Below are 22206 nucleotides of genomic sequence, written 5' to 3'. Positions count from 1 at the left end.
TGTTTATGTATCAATATTCCATTATCACCTACATATGGTGTTTATATATCTCAACTGATTCTCAAGTGCTTCGATACGCAAGGGCCTGTTCTGCGTATGGTTAATGTTTAAATCGAGGTAAGCTACTGACAAACAAGTTGATGGTACAGGGGTTCAACAGTCTCGATTGAAGTTAGCATTTCGCAAATTCTATATAACGTTATAACGATTTAGTTCGTCAATACAACCAATCATTGGGTCAAATACTGTCTGAAGTGTTTCATATTGATTGTTAGGCCGTTCTTGGCACACTGAGTTTGACTACAGATAACTCCGTTTATCTGATCAAGATATGGGGCTCACGGTGGGTGTGACCGGTCGACAGGGGATGCTAATTCTTCACTCCAATTATTACGTCACCGGGCCTGTATATCATTTACACGGAGAATGCTCACGATATCATAATGAACTCTACACTTATGAAATAATGATCTAAACATTATATTCATTATCAATCCATGTTGAATACCATTGAAATGTCTTATCCTAAGACGTGCGATGAAACCCCATAATGTTAGCAAACATGAAGTTATTCAGCTAAAAGGTATCTCACTTTATAATTTCTTCTCATTTACCTTTTCTTCATTGGTGTCCATTTAAAAAGGACATGAAAGGTGAAGATAACGAACAGTGATCAATCTCATAAGTCCTATAAGCAATACAAAATAGATAGTTAGGCAAACACGGACCTTTGGTTATAATATCATGGCATTTCCCCCGTATCGACTGATACTATGATTAAAGAAATATACTGTTCAAATGTTTGTTTCGTAACAAAACTCAATAATGTGAATGAAAGGTGAAAATAACGAACAGTGATCAATCTCATAACTCATATAAACAATAGAAAATAGACAGCTGGTCAAGCACGGATCCCTGGACACACCAGAGGTTGGATCAGGTGCCTAGGAGGAGTTAGCATCCCCTGTAGACCGATCACACCCACCGTGAGCCCTATATCTTGATCAGGTAAACGGAGTTATTCGTAGTCAAAATCAGTGTGCCAAAACGGCCTACAATCGGTACGAAATACGTCAGACAGCGTAGCATTTGACCCAATGAAAGGTTGAATATAATTAATTTACAAAACCATGTGAATGCACTTTGAGAGTAATTTCGGACAAAGAACTGTGTGTGAGAAGAGGTGTACTAAAATTACAATTGTAGATGAATTCATTTTTGTCAAACGAGTAAACGTTTGATACGCTTATATCTTCCTCCGCATCTTTCAAACCTAGACTGGCTCACTTTAACTCTCAATCTTCTATACTAGACTGGCTCACTTTAACTCTCAATCTTCTATACTAGACTGGCTCACTTTAACTCTCAATCTTGTATTCTTTATATGATTGATGAAATTGACCAATGGTTGTCATCGTCACTTGTTCATCTTAGTCTCACCATTTCACAATAATGTGAGCTCTCTAATTTTTATAGCCAAATTATGTATTTTGAAGCACATTGAATTGATATTTGTTTGTATTTAAACACTGCTAAATTGTCTTAGATAATAGATCACAGAGACACATTTATGTCAATGTACGGGAATTTTAGTAATCTACGTCTTTAATCGTATCATACAAAATAAGTCTCTTCATCTTCTTACGTAAACTAAATCAAGTGAAACCCTTGCCCATCCATCCTACATAACAAGGAATGGATCGTTTTCGATTCTAACTTGAATTTATTCACCCTCTTCTCATCGTCTGTGTTCATATGAAAATTACAGACATCACATAAATTACATACTGCTTGTGCTAGACTTCATATCTAAATTTCTATTTATATTTACAGAATAAAACTGCGATCAAATGTCATTATCGAGCTGCTATTTGTATTATTCAATACCAATTAAGTCGAGTGTGACATAAACAAGGTTAGTCTTCTATTGAACGTCAGGGGTCAGGTGGAGAGATCAGGGTGGGTGTATTTAGAGTAGTTATGTATCTATCTTACGTCGTACAGTATTGCAATCAAATCGTACACTGGACAGTCTCGTAGATAACTTATCAATCCAGGTCGGTTAACACTAAAACTTCTTTAAAATTATTGCATGATACGAGGGGAAGTGCAAAAATTCATTTGATTTAGCCAAAGCCAAAAACATCTTCAGCCAATCAATATTTCATATTTTTTTTCTCTGCTCTCCATCTTTTGCATCGAAATCATTCACATGTCATGGATACACTCCATGAAAAAGATACGGCAATCACGTGCGATAAGGCGAACAATACACGGATATCTGTCGTCTGCAGCAGTGGTGTGATTAAACAAAAGAATAGTGAATGTAGCGATAAGTTAGATGATATTACTTCAGTGAAAGCGAAAAAAAATCGCCATGTTGAAAATGACGGACGAGGGGTTAATTTCATACGACGAAGAGGAGGCGCGACCCATCAAGCGGAGACTGCTCTTGAACTTTGCAGCAATATGTATTATGTGGGTATTTTCCTTCACGGCATACTCAGGATTACAGAATCTAGAGTCCAGTTTAAATCCAGGTGTTGGGGTGTATTCATTAGCCGCTCTGACGGGCGGGGGACTTATCTCGTGTCTCTTGGCACCAGTTATCATTAGTTACATCGGAAGCAAAGGAGCCTTGATCATCTCATGGATTGCTCTATGCATTTATGTTGCAGCCAACTATTACCCCGCAGGATACGTGCTTATCCCCGGGGCAGGAATCGAAGGGCTGGCGACTGGACTGATGTGGACCGCCCAGGGTGCGTTAGTTACGTCCATTGCGATGGAATATGCGAGAATTACTGAAGGAACGTTCGATCATATCCTTAGTAAATTCTTTGGCATCTTCTGCGCAGCCTTCCAGAGCACGCAGATCTGGGGGAATCTGATATCGTCTTTAGTTCTGGTCAATGGAAACAGTTCTTTAAATGTATCAACTCCTCCCGATTTTTGTGGAAGAAATTTTTGTCCTATAACTATTAAGCCAGAGACCAAAAATACAACTAAAGCAGGTGTACATCCCGAGAGTAAAATCGAAATCATCCTTCTGAGTGTGTACATGGGTTTTGCTGTCGTTGGTTTAATCGTCACAATCGTTATGCTCAGACCGATGAAACAGGAAGTCAGTGGACCGACTGAATCCTTTAAATCTAAACTTGGGTCCACTCTTCGTCTCCTTGTCACGAACTCCAATATGGCCATGCTGGTGCCGTTCTATCTATGGACTGGTCTGGAGCAGACGATAGTATATGCTGAATTTACGATGGTGAGTGACAAGATTGCTGATAATTAGTATTTTTGAAGGAAACTATAGTTTTGAGTTTGATCAATTAAGAATGGTGAATTAACAGCACCATGGTTCGCAATCTTTAAATCTCAATTGTCAGTTGGATTCAGTCTAAATACAAAAGCATACAAAGAAGTATTTTGAAGAGATTATTTGCACATACTAACAAGTGAAGATAACGAGGATAACGAAAAGTGATCAATCTCAAAAATCCTATAAAAGAATATAGAAAATTAAGAGTAGGGAAAAGACGGACCCTGGATATACCAGAGGTGGGATCAGGTGCCTAGGAGGAGTAAACATTCCCTGTTGATAAGTCACACCCGCCATGAGCCCTATATCTTGATCAGATAAACGTAATCAAAATCAGTAGATAGAGCGGTCTATCACAGAAATACATGAACTGGTTGTTAGCATGCTGCTCATGAGGATCGACACAACTGTAGTCTGTCCTTTCATATCTAAAAGTGTAGTCTGTCCTCTCATATCTAATGCAAAGCATATTTCCTGCTTAAGATTTTTGGTATCATATTCATGGAAATTGTCAAATAAATCTCATAATGACTTTTTACGGATATTTATCAGGCTTACGTGACGTGTGAAATCGGCATTGAATGGATAGGATACACCATGATTTGTTTCGGAGTCACCAACACTATCGGGTCTCCAATTAGCGGTATCCTCAGCAAACATGTCGGAAGACCCGTCCTATTTATCGTTGCTACTGGTCTAAACATTGGAGCTCTGGTTGCAATGGAACTTTGGCATTTGGCCAGAAAACAGTTGATTATATTCTTCGTCATTCCAGGAGTTTGGGGACTGGCGGATTCCATCTGGCAGACGCAGAGTGCAGGTAGTTTTCAGTCGTCACAGGCAGCTAAAAACTTATTTTCAGTTTCCAGTTTGTCTAGGCACAATCTCTTAAAAGATATTTTTTAAAGTCATTTTAGATCTTTTAGATAGCTAAACATAATAAATTCTGTTCATTTATAACACAAAAGTAACTTGCAAACAAATGTTAACAAGAAGCATTGCTTGTGTTGCAGCGTTAGTAGGTCTTGCTTTCTCGGACAAGCAGGAGCCGGCCTTCTCTAACCTTCGGATGTTCCAGGCGCTTGGTTTTACTATTGGATACCTTTACAGCAATCATCTATGTGAATATCTCAAACTCTACATCGCCGGCGGAGAACTCGTGCTCTCCATGATCTTGGTGCTAATCGTAGAGTTCCGGCTCAGAAAAAACGCCCCACAGAATAAGAATGTAGTCATATAATTCAAACACAGAAACGGAGCAGCATTCAAATACGGAAACGGAGCATCATTCAAATACGGAAACGGAGCAATATTCAAACACGGAAACGGAGCAACACGGGTAAAATCGAATTCAGTTACACAATGAAATGAACACTAATGACTATTGTCCTTAACAGTGTACTAGATGAGATGTTTTTGTTTTGTTATTAAAATAACTTCTTATGTATACAGGTAAATAGTTTTGGTTATCTTGTGTGATCCACTGAAGGCGCGTTGTATAGACAGTGTAGCAGACAGGACAATAATACGCACGTGTTGACAGGAATTCAAATGCTACAGTAATTAGTCAACAAATGTTTCGTAAATTCACACACCCAGGAGGTGGGGCTTAATACTGTACAATGTCTTCCAATATCAGGGGGTTATTAACCGTGATTTAAGTCATTAAATGAACAAGTGAAGATAACGAACATCGATCAATCTCATAACTCCTATAAAGAATACAAAATTAAGATAAGGGCAAACAGGGGCCCCTGGATATACCAGAGGTGAGATCAGGTGCCTAGAAGGAGTAATCATCCCCTGTCGACCGGTCAAACCCGCCGTGAGTCCTTTATCTTTATCAGGTAAACGGAGTTATGCGTAGTTAAAATCAGTGTTTAAAGAACGGCCTAACAAGTGGTGTGAAACACGTCAGACAGCATTCAACCCAGTGATAGCTTGTATTTAGATCATTATACTGTACATGTAACCATTACAGAATTTGCAAAATGTGAATTCATTCCTTATTCAAAACATGAAAAGTTCTAAAGAAAACTCATTTAAAATACTCAAATATAAGTCTTAATTGTTGTTATTAGTGTTTCATTTTCATTCATTATTGATCAAATATTATCAATTTAAGAATTTTTGTTTTATATTTTGCAATAACTTCTACCTGGAATGGCAGTGTGTAAGATCTACAAGTAATTTGCTACGAGTTTCCGGATAGTTGTAATGTCATCCCGTCTCTTTTTTCTGATTTTAATACCCATGTTTTCATTTACTTTGGTAAAACAAATACACTGAAAATTAAGTAGATCTAGTGCGATTTCTGATTCTCTTACAAGCTCGGGTACACAGATTTGTACAGAGTTTTGAAATAAAATCTGTTTCTTCTGATTCGATTTTTAAATAAAAGATGTCATATTGCAATTCCTGTATGATATAAATAAACCAATACCAAGTTTAAAAATAACATTTTATTCAATAAAAACTATACATGTGCTATCGATTATTAATAAATGGTTAATCTCTATTTCAATAATACTGTCTACAGAGAATATCAAAAGTTCATCTATATTTACATATATGTGAAGGAGATAATTTTGATTTTTACTTCTATCATGAAAGTATACCTAAGGAATAATTGTCAAGTGAGTTTGCATTTTCAGGGATAAATGCAATGAACCCCCCTCTATAATACAAACATACCACAGGGTATTATTACTGATACCCTCACAATGAAGTGGGAGAGAAAATAATATCATAACTGACCGCTTAACGCTGATAAATAAAAATGCATTACTTTATATACATGCTAAATATCGATTCATATTATGTACTGGGTTCAACAGTGTGTTAAAATATACCCAGCTGAAAGGGAATGTTCCACTTGGCGGCACTCTGGGATATACACATATGCTATAAGCTTTTTTTATATTTATCTACGAGTACATCAGATCAATAACAATCATCTTAGATACCAAACTGCCATTTTTGTCATAATTCACAAAAACTCCCACCTTTATTTTAACCATCTTAAATGGTTTACATTTTCTACATCATTTTTAAGAATTCTATTCACAACATTTACAACAATTTCATAACTGCAAAAAAGAAATACATTTATTTATCTATTTATATATATATATATCCATTTTTGTAGCATGTATCATTAATTTCTAATCTAAATAAATACCCATTGCATTCTATATATCAAAAATATCCAAACAAACTTGATAAGACATGCCTGTCTAGTACATTTCGGGTGATCTACATTTGCCCTAGTAAAATGTTTTAAACAGAATGAATGATTGCAACTAAAATATGCCCATTAATTCATTAAAAACAATATCTCTCATCTCTGTGATGTCAAGAAATTTCCACACACATTTCATGATAGCACCATCCGATACCTTACAGGGGGAAGTCAGGGAATTCCACTTTTCCCTCCATCTTTCCTTATTATCTCTCTCTTCCCTCATCTCTTTCTTCCCTCTCGTCTCTCTTTCCTTCCATCCCCTTTCTCCCCATTCCTCTTACCCTGTCTGCACCACATTACAAAGAACATGATAATGCATACACTAATTTGTTGTTAATACATTACTTTCTTTGGAAAAATAATCAATGAAATTGTGAATTGTATCATATTATGATGTCAAATGTAAACAGTTAAAAAGACATGATAATACATTGATATTGGATTTGTATATCTTCATTCAATTCAGTTATTACATGTACCATTAAAATGTCCAAGTCAAAGGAATTTTGTACATTATGACATTAACTTATACAATTATGCAAAACAAGTATCTGTATTTGGTTAAAACATGTTATACAAATGATTAGGTGGTCTATCCTGAACACATTTGGTTTTTAACAGACCAACATCTCTCTCTCTCTCTCTCTCTCTCTCTCTCTCTCTCTCTCTGCTTTAGTTTTGAGTGTTCACTCTGTGACTAACACTTCCTCTAGTTTGGTACGACTTCTCTGTGACACTGGCCAGCTTGGCTGTTTTTGCCACTGCCACCAGATGCTGGCTAAGATTTAAAAGTTGAGCAACAATGATAAACACAAACATCCCAGCAAATTCCAGACCAGCCAGAAAAAAGAAATAGTAATCCAGATGGCAGGAGTGCTTGTAAATGTTTTCATGATCAATACCACATGGCATGCGACAGTTAATATTGCCAAAGTCTTCTTCAAAGAACCAAATCCCTTTAAAGGCAAACATGGTGCCTGTTCCCAGCAGGCTGCCAATCCCAGTGAACAGGTAGAAGAATCCCATGATGATTCCCTTCATCGACTTTGGCGCCATCTGGTAAGCAAACTCCAAAGCTAAAACAGAGACAACTTCGTATTGTATTCAATGACAAATGAAAACTTTTGCTACAAGCATGAAAGTATATATTTACCCAGACCATTGTTAAAGCAATACAAGCTGTAACTGATGGTATTTTTTCAACTATCCAATCATGCACCAAATAACATATACAACTGTATCAGTATAACTAATATAATCCCCAAGATCTGAAGAAAAACTTCAGCAAAATAAACAAGGGAATATTGTTTGAGAGCATACCTACAATGAGCGTTTTGTATAAACTGCCATAGCATCATATACGCGGACATGGGAAAAATGATTGCCGGACATAATTAGGTTGCTGAGACGGAGATGAAAACTGACGTCACTACACATGTCCTTTGTTTGAAAATATCATATCGTTTCATGAATGACAAGAAGTACTATAAGTGTAAGAAATTAATAATTACGCAAATGTGCCACTCAAATGTAATTTGGATAGTGAATTTTCTACGCAAGATTGGCATGCTAAATTGTTTACAAATCTGACACGTGCTCAGTGCCTCTCTTTCACTTTTTTCTGAACTGGTGACCTCCGAGGTCAATGCACATCAGAGATTACGAGCAGGAATTAATGACAGGATGACAATGATTCATGAATTGACAATTTCTGCTGATTTGACGGGTTTATTGCTTCAGATTCACTCTGATTCTATGAAGTTATAGATATTCCATCAAAGATATGTTGTTAGGCCTAAATATTTGTTCCTTTGTTTTTCATTTTATTTGCCGTCAGTTACATCTTGCATTGCTTTAAGATAAACAAGGTTTAGACAATATTGCAAATTATAACCGTACAGAAAAGGGAAAGGCTACGTGAAGCTGAACACATCTGCCCGAGGAAAAGGAATCACTGACAGGATGACAATGATTCAGGAATCACTGACAGGATGACAATGATTCAGGAATCACTGACAGGATGACAATGATTCAGGAATCACTGACGGGATGACAATGATTCAGGAATTACTGACAGGATGACAATGATTCAGGAATTACTGACAGGATGACAATGATTCAGGAATCACCGACAGGATGACAATGATTCAGGAATCACCGACGGGATGACAATGATTCAGGAATCACTGACGGGATGACAATGATTCAGGAATCACTGACGGGATGACAATGATTCAGGAATCACTGACGGGATGACAATGATTCAGGAATCACTGACGGGATGGCAATGATTCAGGAATCACTGACAGGATGACAATGATTCAGGAATTACTGACAGGATGACAATGATTCAGGAATCACTGACGGGATGACAATGATTCAGGAATCACCGACAGGATGACAATGATTCAGGAATCACTGACAGGATGACAATGATTCAGGAATTACTGACAGGATGACAATGGTTCAGGAATTACTGACAGGATGACAATGATTCAGGAATCACTGACAGGATGACAATGATTCAGGAATCACTGACAGGATGACAATGATTCAGGAATTACTGCCCAAGGAAAAGTTCAATATTGTGAATTGATAAATGATTTCTTATTACAAACATTTCTCTGTACAAAAAATACTTAAATGCAAGGGAAGTTTCAGTATTTTCTTAAGAGCTCGTCTAAAGGAAGAATATGAATTTCACACATTTGTTAAACTTAAACATACAGCATAACTTCTGTTTGTGATCTAAAACTTGAACAGTACAAGTCTAGGCAATTTAATTTTCCCCAAAAGAAATACGGGGGAACATTTATCAAGTGAAATACCTGTATATCTTTGACAAAAAGAATTACAAAATTTAAATTATAAATTAAAGCATGGTCTAGTTACAGGTAATGCCTACTTAAGCAAATGCAAAGATATAATAGTCACTGTACCCATTGTAATGCACACGTCAGGTAGATATCACACACCTCATACCGCATTGTAGTTTATCATGATAATCGTGGAAGATGGGTAGACATCAAGATTATAAGAAAATTATTATACTTTCATTTTATTCATTTTTAAAAACACTACTAAAATTCTAAATAGTAGGGTTTTTTTTAATCATTGCTTGTAAGTAATACATGTTCAAATTTAAATGCAGCCTGCTTGACGAAACTGTAATCTTAGAAACTAAACAATCTATGTGTTGTTTTTGAAACATGTACTTAATATTGTAATGGTAAAATCACCTAAATGCAGTAAATATAACAGTCTCTACCTTCTGTAAATCTGTACATCATCACAAATGCTGTTAAATATTGATTCTTGTGAAATGCTGATTCCAGCACTCACAATCAGTGTATTTTCTGTATATTAACATATGATAGGCTATGGTTTTTTTTGTATATTAACATATTATAGGCTATGGGGTTTTCTGTATATTAACATATCATAGGCTATGGTGTTTTCTGTATATTAACATATTGTAGGCTATGGTGTTTTCTGTATATTAACATATTGTAGGCTATGGTGTTTTCTGTATATTAACATATTATAGGCTATGGGGTTTTCTGTATATCAACATATTATAGGCTATGGGGTTTTCTGTATATTAACATATTATAGGCTATGGAGTTTTCTGTATATTAGCCTATTATAGGCTATGGGGCTTAAACATCTCCATTTATTGATTTAGGTTTTTGCTTTATTAATTCAGAATATTTTTTCTCCCTGTGATTGGTACAACATATCAATATGATTTTGAGTTATTAGCAGATTGCCTACATTTATATATACATGTATTTACATTTCTAATGTTTTTGCCTTCAATATCTTTACCAACTGAATTGATAGCCATTTCCTCATGAATGTGTTGCAGACGTGAACAGTGCTCGTATGAATCTTGATAGATATAGTACGTCTGTTTTAATGGATGGGAATTCCAACAGAAATGAAAGTCAAATGTAAATATAAAAAATCAATATATGCACCCAGGGGTGCATGAGCCGAGTTGCATGGGATACATTGTAAAGTCAGGAATGATGTGGCATATTTATAATTGTGAAGAACTAATTTCAGTTTTAAACTTTTCGAGTTACTATCCAAAAACAATATTTGTCTTCAGTTTTCAATCTATTTTCGGTCACTGTGACCTTGACCTTTGACCTTTTTTTCCCAAAATCAATGGGTGGGGCCTTGCTTTGCTGGTATCCAACAATATATCCAAGTTTCATTTGATTCAAATTAAACACTGTCGAGTTATCCTCCGGAAACCAAAATTTTTTGGAATTTTAAATCTATTTTCGGTCACTGTGACCTTAACCTTTGACCTATTTTCTCCAAAATCAATAGGTGTCTTCCTTACCTGGTACATAACAATATCTCTAAGTATCATTTAATTCGGATTTAAACATTCTGAGTTATCATCCGGAAACCAAATTTTTCTGAAATTTTCATTCTATTTTCGGTGACTGTGACAATGATTTTTGACCATTTTTCTCCAAAATCAATAGGGGTCTTCCTTACCTGGTACCCAACGATATAGCAAAGTTTCATTTGATTAAATTGTAAACTTTTTGAGTTATCATCCGGAAACCAATTGTTGACGCCCAACCACCCGCCCACCCGCCCGCCCGCATCACCAAACCAATAGCCGAGTTAAACTTCGTTGCAACTCGGCTAAAAATAAACTTCATTTTTTAAAACAACTTACTGTCGTCTAATCAGGCAATTACAGAGACTATTTTTATACACTTACCCGCCACACTTGCGAAGACTTCACTAATCCCAATCAGTGCGTACTGTGGGATTTGCCAGAAAACACTCATGTCAGCTGCCCTATACACAGTGTGACCTACAAATTACAGGAGACTGGTTGTTGAAGACATTTCCTAAACAACTTTCAAAACAAGAATTATATACTACACGTAATACACACAAAAGCATGGACACACAATAACATTACAACAGCCTGGATACCAGGCCCAACAAATACTGCATACAGGGATATATTCGCCCCCGTTTTATTGTCACCCATTTCTCCCTCGTTGTCAGTGGGTGAATTTAAGACTGGACAAAACTGTTTTCTCTCTAAACTCACTTTTAACACAAATGTATCAGGGCAAATTTCAAAACGGATCGCAGCCATCTGCAAGTGTAGGAAGACGAAACTGGGTCAAAATATTCCTAATTACATACAGTATGTGTACACCAGTACCTATGGTCTGATTGATGGTGGAGCTGCAGCACTCTTCATCCGGATATTTCCACACCGCTTTAAGTCTAAAGAGTTCTACAATGCCAGCAATCAGTACAGCAAAAGTGGCAAACATCATCCCCAGGCTGATCCTAAATACCATGCCCACCGGCTTCCCACGACGAGCCCAGTAAGGGTAGATAACTCTGTCAAACAGTGGCAGGAGGAGGATGAGAAACACCACATCAAACAGCGAAAACCACGCCGCCACCAACTACAAACAGAATTAATATTACACAACTTCATTTTGTTCTCATCTAGGCATCTGGAGGACGTAAAAATACAGTTACGAAATGTGAAAAAAAATACTACGATTAATAATAATTATCATCTTCTAATATAATGTTTACCTTCTACCTACTACTACGATTAATAATAATTATCATTACTAATATAATGTTTACCTTCCATCTATTACTACAATTAATAATAATTATCATCTTCTTATATAATTTTCACCTTCTACCATCATTACCCTTTACACACAATTTCCACTTTTGCAGTTTTTAGTACAGTGAAACCTGTCTAATCCGACATGCACTGGGAGACAATCTTTTTTGTTGGAATACAAAGTGTCAGAATAAACAGTGTTGTTCATTACCCTTCACACACAATTTCCAGTTTCGCAGTTTTAAGTACATGAGAGTTCAATAGAATACCTACTGTGCTTTTATCTGTCGAGTGAGGAGAATAACTTGAAAAATTATTGTCACATATTTTATAAGTTTCTCCGTTTGACAGATCCAGTTTCATGTGCAGTCCTTGGAGTTCAAAGGTTGTCTGCATCTGAAATAGACCATCATCAAAATATAATCGAGATACAAACAAGACGCCCAAGGGCCACATCACTCACCTGTGTGACCTTTGCCCTGCCGTTCAGCTGTCGGGATTTTTAACAGATTTTATTTTAAATTTTTATTCCCATGAAAAATTTTGACCCCACATTGTGGCCCCATCTTAGCCCCATAAGATCACAACATAACCTAACTTGAATTCACACAACATGGGGATGTCTCAACACCTAACATGACCTTGCTGTTTTGGATAAGTTCAAGGTTGCAAGGCCATAGATCATGGTATGAAATGGAAGTCTTTGTAAATTTTTGTGTTTCTGTTAACATCTAAGTCAAAACTGAAGTAGGCTGGTAGAATATACATTATAATTTTTTTTTCTCAAACTTTTATTTTCAAAAGAACACTAAGAGACAATCTAATCACAATCTATATTTTTAAAGTTACAGGTACATTAACATATTTGATTTGAGGGGCTCAGTTTTTACAGTTAATGGTACTTTTAAATATGCTTGATATTAATTACTTTGAAATTAGTACAAGTGTGAACTTCAAAACAATGTTTATTGAAAAATCTCTTTAACAATATATATTTTATTTTAAATTCTAGGGTAGGAGGTATAATTTCAAAACAGTGGAAACACAGTAATTTTCATTTTAGGCCCCATTGTCATTAAACATAATGTAAGGATTTTGTAAAGAACTGAATTTTTCTCTCAAAATGCTCCATATAGATAGGTTGAAGGTTGTTAAAACTTAGTGGATGAAAATTTGTGATTTTTTTATTTGATATCATTGTTTTATTTTTTACCATCAAAACATAAAACGTGTAGTGAAGGACTGAAGCTTAATCAAGATAAATAAAATTTAATGAAAGTAAAGGCCATATTCAAAGTCACTTCTTTTTTAACAAATAGATCGATAGAAACCCAGTGAATGAAAGTCATGTTTTAGGTCGCATTTATATGTAAGGTCAAATATATTTCATGCAAATGATGTTTTTATTATGTTACACATGTTAAATCTTGCACAAAAGTCAATCTCATGAAATAATCATTCTGTCCATGTTCAGGGATGAGGTTAAATTTATATATTACTATACTGTATCTATTTCTACTTCAGTAATTCTACAAGATCCCTCAAACATTTAGACAGCTTTGGTTGTTATGGATTTTTAAATCTTATGTACATTGGTCATTGTTAAAAAAATCTTTGTAGATTGTTTCATCTACAAGATATTTTAGATAGCTCACTACACCAAGGCTCATATCACAAGTTAGCAATTTGAATGTTTTGTGAAATTGTTTTTATCGATTGATTTGGTTGCATGTCTATCACTGTGGCTCAGTGAATGAAGCATTGGGCTGGTGAACCTTAGATCCTGAGTTCAAATCCGCCATAGGCTGTTTTTCATAGTTAATGATATTAATTTTTAAAATCATGTTATTTTTATCCAAAATTGCATATTGTCTGCCTTTTTGACATATATACTTATGATGTATCATATCCTTCATGATGAAATCATTTTTTGTGCTGATTTGAAAAACTCTTTAAGTTGTAGTGAGCCACCTTAACTCTCCTTGAAAGAAGATTGGTGTATCATTACTTTGCACATATTGGTCTATCTCTCAGTTGGTTCATAGACAGACATGGTATTAGAAAAGTCTTTTCTGTATAGGTATCCTAAGGCAGGCTGATGTATCTTAGTACATAACCCCTATTCAATTTTAGGACACTTGGTTAAAGGAGTTGGAGTAACATAAATATCTTTAACGATCAGGGAATCAGATTTATGTGGTCAAACATGTGAATTACTTTGAAATTGTGCATATTAATACAGTTTTGGTGTATAATTACTATGATTTGTATAAGATACTTTGAATTACCAATTTCAAAATTAGTATTTATTAAAATTTTCTTAAAATGAGAATGTTTTTTCCTTTGGTATTGATATAATTGTTGGTATGGTATGTGAAATTCATTGTGTGGTGGATTTTATCGACTTTGTCAGATTTCCTAATGGTAGTCTCTTCGCATCCCTTGTCGAAATGGACAATATTATTTGCCGAGCTCAATATTTTTATGAGTTGGCCATATATGACAGAGCTTTTACTAAATGAACACAAAACCCTCAAACTTGGCCTACCTTGGAAGACTGATGGCTCTGAACATAAGGAAAAAATGCTGAATCAGCTATTTTGGGGGGGGGGGGGGGGGTACCCATAATAAAGGCATCGGTACTCGATTATGATAAAATATCTTCACCTCATTTTTAGTTTGATTTATAGCATAGAGGAGGTACTTTTTTAAGTCTGTCCAGAATTGGACTGCCTATCTCAGTTATCTATATCTTGGTTATCAAAAATAGCTAAAAAAAGCTGTATTTTGGCTTGATAATTGAGACCAATATGCCTGGAATGGGTGGCGCTGTATAAAAAGAACATGCATGGATATTTCACTGAAATATTTTGTAAATGGAGATTTAACCCATAGGTGATTCTCCATGTAAAATATCACAAGGATTGGAAACATGTGCTTCTGGGCTGTTTTGCATGGTTTTATCTGAGACAAGCACTTAAACTTGACTGCCTGAAAACACTTGCATATCAATTTGCCTAATCAGGGTCCTGATCTGTTGTTGAGATGAAGATTTTTTAAAATTTAAAAATTGTTTCCCTATATTTTCTCACGTAAAAATTTTAGCCCCTGGTCATAGCATGGTGAACTGGAAGTCATTGCTTTGTGACTGATTTAGGTCAAGGTCATTCATCAAGGTCAAATTTGCCTAATTCAATGAATGACAGATATAACTATAAGTAGGCAGCACTACACGTCTGTAACATTGAATGATTCTGAATACAAACCTGAAAGTAAACCATCCAGTACGGTAGCAGAGTGACAAACACACACAAAATTTTCAGAAGTTGTTTCACATCATCTACTGCTGTTTCGTGAAAACTCCCTCCATATCTGTATTTAGCCCTGTCCAGGAATGAGGGCGATGCTTCGGAGGAGCGGAGTTCCGGAATGTCTGATATATCACTACTGTACAAAAAAAAAAATATTCACAGCCTTATTCTTCCTATTTCAGTCTGTCAATAGAAAAGCAAAGTTTGAGCTAGTTGAGAATTCGCGGATCTGAGGACATTGATTCTCTTGATACCTGACTTGTTCCACGTTGTTTATTCTCTGTCTATTCACTTTTCTCCTTTGACAGGACTCGAATAAAATTTTGAAAATGTTTGTTAAAATGCTTCCAGTTTTGGGTATATACACATAAGTCCAACATCCTACAATGAAATATTTGAAACACAAACAAATAATTATTATGATCATAAGCATTTCATAGTACAGTGAAACCTGTCTAATCCGACATGCACTAGGAGAGAATTTTTTTGTTAGAATACACAGTGTGTTGGAAAAGAAAGTGTAAAAAACAATACAGAATTTGGAATGAAAATATGGGTCAGAGTATTCTGCCCAGCGAAACGGATTACACAGTTGTCGGATTAGGCAGTTTTCACTGCAGGGATTTTTTTACCCCTTGAATCCAGGGGCCAGAGCCTTCAAGTTTGGGAAAATTAGCGATATTTGATTGAAATTGGGAAATTTGTTTCATAAATAGGAAAAACAACTTACAAGCAAAAAGTTAACCAGAGAAAAAACTGTCACAATTTTTTTGCAACAGAGTGGCACTGATGTTGGATGGCCCCTCATGGCATAATCTCATCAAAGCATCCATTTGGGAATTTTAGGTATCATTTTGGGAAAAACACCTGATTTTCAGCATTGGGAATGGGGCCAAATTTCGGCCCTCTACAGACCCTAAAAAATTCCCTGCACAGTATACACAGGTGTCGGATTAGGCAGTTTTCACTGTATTGTGTACTGTTTATAAATTGTTATTTTTGAAATATCTAAAGTAAACTTTATGACATGAAAAAAAGTTATAGTGATGCATCTCCAACACATTTTTTTTTTATCTCCAAGACATAAAATGACTCAATCTGTGACACGTACCTGCAATAAATACGAGGCAGGATAACCCCAAACAAATATTGGAGGTCAGAAAGCCATCGAAGAAGCTGACATCCTGTTGTACGTAAGTAACAGCAGACAAAGCAATAAGTGTTCCCAGATTGATCGACCAGTAATACCAGTTAAAGAAGGCCAAGCTTGTCTGCGGACCTTCCCCTCGAACCTGAAAAAACACAGGAACATTTAGTAGAGAGGAGAAAAACCAAAGTTCATGTACTCATTAGATGTCCACTGGGGGCATTAGATGTCCACTAGGGTATTAGCTGTCCACTAGGGGTATTTGATGTCCACTGGGCAGGGTTGGGCGGTTAAAACCGCCCCCGGTTTTAACCAGCGGTTTTAACCGTCCCGGTCAATACTCCCTAAGTTGTCAATACTGGTCAATTGAGATTTAAACTGTCCATTTTCCTATTTTTGTATATTTTTTGCAAAGATAAATTAAGCCTTTTCATTATGATATATGGATCAATTGGTTATCAATAATTTTCATTATATAATTAGATGTAACTTCATAAGTTTAATATATTTGGTTTGCTGAAACTATGACCATAATATCTTCAGAACTATAAAAGAGGGTCACATTTAGCATAACTAGACAATAGGATCTTCTTATACATGTACCTGGACAGATTAAGAATAACAGGACATTAAATAAACACAGTGATTTAATATGAATTGGGTGACTGATGCTGTAGATAAACAATGTGTTGCAATGTACAGAGCAGGAGATGTACCTGAGCACAGGAAACAAAGTTGTCAGTTGTTAATTAGCATACTCTTGGACCAGAGAGGACCAGTGTACATGTTATTGTTTATGAAAACATCACCAGCACACCCCCTAAAATGTTTATTTAACAGTTAAATGAAGATTTGAAACAATAGGTAGTTCTTGATAAACTAAAGAATTTGAACAGAAATGGAAAACACTTCCCCCATCATACTATCTATGGCTTCATCAAAACATTTTGGAATTTCTATGATATTGTTGAGGACAACAACAAGACCACAGCAAGATGTAAAGACTGCAATGCTGTTGTCAGTGCCAAAGTAATACGGCCACGAAACAGTTTTTAATTTTTACAATAAACTTTTATATCTTCCCCTATCTAATTGAGTCATTTACATTATTTATTTAATATTATGACTTGCAAGTATATTATAAACTGATAGTGCATGTTATGAATTACAGTATTTACCATAATGGCCACTGAAACATTTAAAATAACCAACAACACAGACTATAATGACCAAACAATTTTCAATCAACCAGTATTGACCACTATTGACCAGTATTGACCGGTTTTAACCAGTATTGACCACCGGCCCGGTCAATACTCATATTGACCACTTTTTTGCCAATCCTGCCACTGGGAGTATTAGATGTCCACTGGGGGCATTAAATGTCCACTAAGGGCATTAGCTGTCCACTAGGGGTATTAGCTGTCCACTGGGGGTATTAGCTGTCCACTAGGGGCATCAGATGTTCACTAGAGGCATTAGCTGTCTACTGGGGGGGGGGGGGGCATATGATGTCCAATGGAGCCATTAAAAGTTCACTGGGGGCATTAGCTGTCCACTAGGGGTAGTAGCAAACTAGCAATTCACTAAGGGCATTAGCTGTCCACTAGGGGTAGTAGCAAACTAGCAATTCACTAAGGGCATTAGATGTCCACTAGGGGTAGTAGCAAACTAGCAATTCACTAAGGGCATTAGCTGTCCACTAGGGGTAGTAGCAAACTAGCAATTCACTAAGGGCATTAGATGTCCACTGGGGCATAAGAACTTTCTATTTCTGTACTGTTATTAAATGCTGGAATGTATTAAAAATTAAGAAATTCTTAGGGTAAAAAAGGCAACCTTCATTCAAATTTTATGAAAATTATGTAAAATTTATCTTCTATGAATAATTTATTTCAATACAATAATATTTTTGCCATTGTTTTTATATTAAACAAAAGAAATTACATTAAAATCATTTACACCAGAAGATTGTTAGATGCATGAATTTTAATGTCTGATGATTTTTAAGTACTGTAAAGCTGTTGTTGTCATTATCTAACAATCCGCAAACATGAGTTTGGCAGCTAATGCCCCTTTTAAGTGCTTTGATTTCACACATGCACAAAAAAACCATGCAGTTTTAAAAGAGATTAATGAGGAGAATTTAACCTGATCTGCACCGAACGGAGCTACGACAGATCGAAAAATTCCAGAACCAACTGCGATGATTGTTAAGATTCCAAAAATCAATCCTGCACAATTTTCATCAATTAATTCCAGTTTTCCGCTCTCTTGGCTGACCATGATTTCGTACATATCACTGCCATCGTCATCATTATCATCGCCACCACAAATATCAGGTAAAGCTGTAATGTTAGGAGATATAAATTCCACCCCTTTGGTTATCACTGGCAGGAAGACATAACCCACTAGGTATATCACAAATGACAAAAGAAGTGTTTTGAATTTTCCCAGCAACGTATCAGCAATTATCCCACCCACAAACGATAGCACGTACGATATTCCTAGAAAAACAAAAGTACAATACAAGGCATTATAAGATCTCCAGTTGAACGGCCCACTGTTCAGGAACAACACAAGATTCCCTGTAAGACTGTAAAATGCAAGTCTTTCCAGTGCCACAGTTAACAGAATAGCGCCTTGAGCTACTTTCACTTTGCAGGCATTTCCTGGTCGATGCTCGGCGTCATGTCTCCTGGCGCTCAACAGACTTCTCCTCTCGTCCATGCTCGTCTAATGTTTCGCTTCGTCTGTTACATACTCCAGTGTCTGTAGAAAGTACACTGATAATGTTGAGACAATACAACAACTTCACTTCTTCAATATTTTGTTTACACCGTCACCGGATGGTCATGTGACGTTTGAATTAAGTAATTCGTGTCACGAATGATTCCACCGATTTTAAAACAATGACTGCAACTTTTTTTTAACACTGTAAACATTGACCGATCATATCCGCATTATTCAGTCAACGGTTTGTCGGTCAGTTATACAACCCTGTACTCTACCGAAATAGGATATCTACCTGTGACGGAAGATAATATAGCTTAATCCCTCGTTATCACCACAGGTTTCACAATCCCTGATAATCTGAGCAAAAACTGAATAAAGCCCCATCTTACTAGACACGCACATACATGTACCCGTTTAGCTCAGATTGCGTCAAAACCCCATGGCTACTACAGGTGTTTGTAGACAGGACCCCCCACAGACATGTAAAACATTGTCTTTTCAAAAAGGGGCGGGGGTGTGAGTTGGAGATAAAAAAGAAGCAATAATTAATTCCACGTTGGAGAAATAAATGACAAAATCTTTTGATTTCTTGAATTACTTTATTGGGAGAACATATTTTTTCCCCAAAACCCTTAAAATTTGCGTTATTTTATTAAATGACCCCCTAGCGCAAACATCCGTGCATCAAAGGACCCCATTGGAAATAAGCTTTCGAGCTTTCATGGGTTATCCTTGGTATTTGAGTCATTATCAAAATCCGCCAAAATTTGTGTCACAAGCACAAAAATCAATTTTGAAAAGCGAAATTTCCTAAACTTTCATATGAAATTAGTAATGTACCATGAGTTTTAAGTCTGCAAGTAAAAAAAAAAAAATATGTTGCAGCCAATTACTTAGGCTGACAACTACTCTTATAACTTGCAAATACATTGATATTTTTGATGTCCCAAGCCATGAAATGGACAAATTGGAGTGTTATAGTGTATTTTATGCTGCAGATTTCATTTTTTTTATATATATATATATCATCATTTACTATATGTATGTGTGAATTCCTAAAATCATGTGAATGTTAATAATTTGACACGTGTTGTTCTGAAATTATCTGTAAAGTGTTGTCCCACAGATTTGTGTCTTTCCTGTTACAGAAACAGAAATGCAAGGAATAGAAATATGATACATGATCCAAATGGTATTTCAAAACTTTCCCTGGCCTAAGTGGTGTTTTCACTGTACCATGCTACATACAAAATGTGGTTCTGAATGAAAATAAAGGAGAAAAAGTCCCAAGTAGAGAGTACATTGTAGGAATAGAAAATGTACGAGTCTTTCCTGTTACATTGAAAATAATGCAAAATATGTCCACACAAAAAAACATTTAATTTGCACTGCAATGTAGCTTGTTAAGTTTATTTCAAAATTTCAGAATCATAATTTAGTATAGAGATTTAATTAGGGAAATTAAATTAGTTTCACATGAGCATTGTCTCTCCTGTTACTTTCTCTCCTGTTATAACAGGAGGGACAAGATTTTGTAACAGAAAGGATAAAATTAAATTTTCTTCTATCTGAAAGGAGTAAGTTTTATTTTCAATTATTGAATGCAGACTTATTAGAATCTCCATCAAAAGACAATTGTGATTTGGAACTTTTACCATTTTCTGACTTAAAAATCATTCGAGAATAAAGCATTGCTGAGTATGTAACAGGAAGGACGGGAGTTTGTAACAGGAGGGATGCACATTAAAATTGTGTCTGCATCTTAAAGTAAATATTGGTTTGAATGATTAAATGCATGCCTATTCAAATCCTCACTAAAAGACATGTATGATTTAGAGTTTTAAAAAAAATGGTCAGAACATCATTTAAAAATAGGAAGAGCAGATTCTGGCAACAGGACAGACCTACTTTCTATTTTAGTTTAAGGACAAAATACTATTTGAACTAATGAAATGTATGCTCATTTGATATTTACTCGTTAAGTAACAAAAAGCATACAATCCTGATTTTTTTTTTCCATAGAAAATATAATTATTGGTTAAATTTGTAATGGATGGACAGGGTTGTGTAACAGGGACAGAGAACATAAAACTTTAACGCTCACAGTATACATTATTTGAATAGAATGAAATGATTAATTTCTGGTTTTCCTTCAAAATGCATCTAGTATTATATTAAACCACTTGAATATTTGGCAATACGGTAACATGCAATACCAAAATGTGGCAGCATGAACAGGGCAATTGTCACAGAACATATGTATCTAAACATTTGCAGTTTGTTGCAAAAGAGAGGATTGAGACAATCATGGAAACAAAAGTTCTTGTATCACTAAGTTGATACACAGTCATTCTTAATTCCACTATTTTAAAATTATCCAAATTTTGCAATCCTAATGTGAGATCAGATGATATGCATCACTTTATTTTGACAAGAAACTTAATTACTACAGAAAGTGACATGTTATAGCTATAATTACGGAGTTTGATCAGTTAAGAAAAAAAAGACATTCTTACGTACCTTATAATAAACAATGAGACTTGGAGTGGTATTGAAGAAATAAAAGTTTATAACCATAGTTTATCCGTCATCAATATAGGAAGGACTTAGAGAATACTTGATTACTTTGTATTGTTTTTATTTCTTCAGTTTTGCTAAAACACCAATCAACATTCCTAATCTTATTGGATTGAAATTAAATGTTACAGTATACAATGTAAATATATTAAATTTGAACAACTGAGAGTGCCATCATATTTGTCATGTTTTAATATACATGTATGGACAAGAGAATTATCCCTGTTGTTGTGA

General features: G+C 35.5%; 2 protein-coding genes across 2 annotated transcripts; one reads left to right on the top strand and one right to left on the bottom strand.

Moving 5' to 3' along the window:
• The first annotated feature begins 2233 nt into the window (after positions 1 to 2233).
• Positions 2234 to 4779, top strand: LOC125665558 (protein unc-93 homolog A-like). Its single transcript, XM_048898265.2, has 3 exons — positions 2234 to 3268; positions 3875 to 4142; positions 4336 to 4779. Exons 1-3 carry the CDS (start codon positions 2378 to 2380, stop codon positions 4560 to 4562), a joined length of 1386 nt encoding a protein of 461 aa, XP_048754222.2. The 5' UTR covers positions 2234 to 2377; the 3' UTR covers positions 4563 to 4779.
• A 990-nt stretch (positions 4780 to 5769) lies between these two features.
• LOC125664444 (solute carrier family 15 member 4-like) lies at positions 5770 to 19684 on the bottom strand. The gene is made up of 8 exons (XM_048897205.2): positions 18811 to 19684; positions 16624 to 16804; positions 15767 to 15893; positions 15468 to 15648; positions 12475 to 12597; positions 11773 to 12025; positions 11314 to 11409; positions 5770 to 7642 (listed from the first exon to the last, which is right to left on the bottom strand). Exons 1-8 carry the CDS (start codon positions 19387 to 19389, stop codon positions 7239 to 7241), a joined length of 1944 nt encoding a protein of 647 aa, XP_048753162.2. The 5' UTR covers positions 19390 to 19684; the 3' UTR covers positions 5770 to 7238.
• Between the last annotated feature and the right edge of the window lie 2522 nt (positions 19685 to 22206).

The sequence above is a fragment of the Ostrea edulis genome, chromosome 1 (assembly GCF_947568905.1).
Source record: "Ostrea edulis chromosome 1, xbOstEdul1.1, whole genome shotgun sequence".
Lineage (NCBI taxonomy): Eukaryota > Metazoa > Mollusca > Bivalvia > Ostreida > Ostreidae > Ostrea > Ostrea edulis.
The sequence above is the reverse complement of the archived record's forward strand: the minus strand, read 5'-3'. Positions and strand labels throughout refer to the sequence as shown.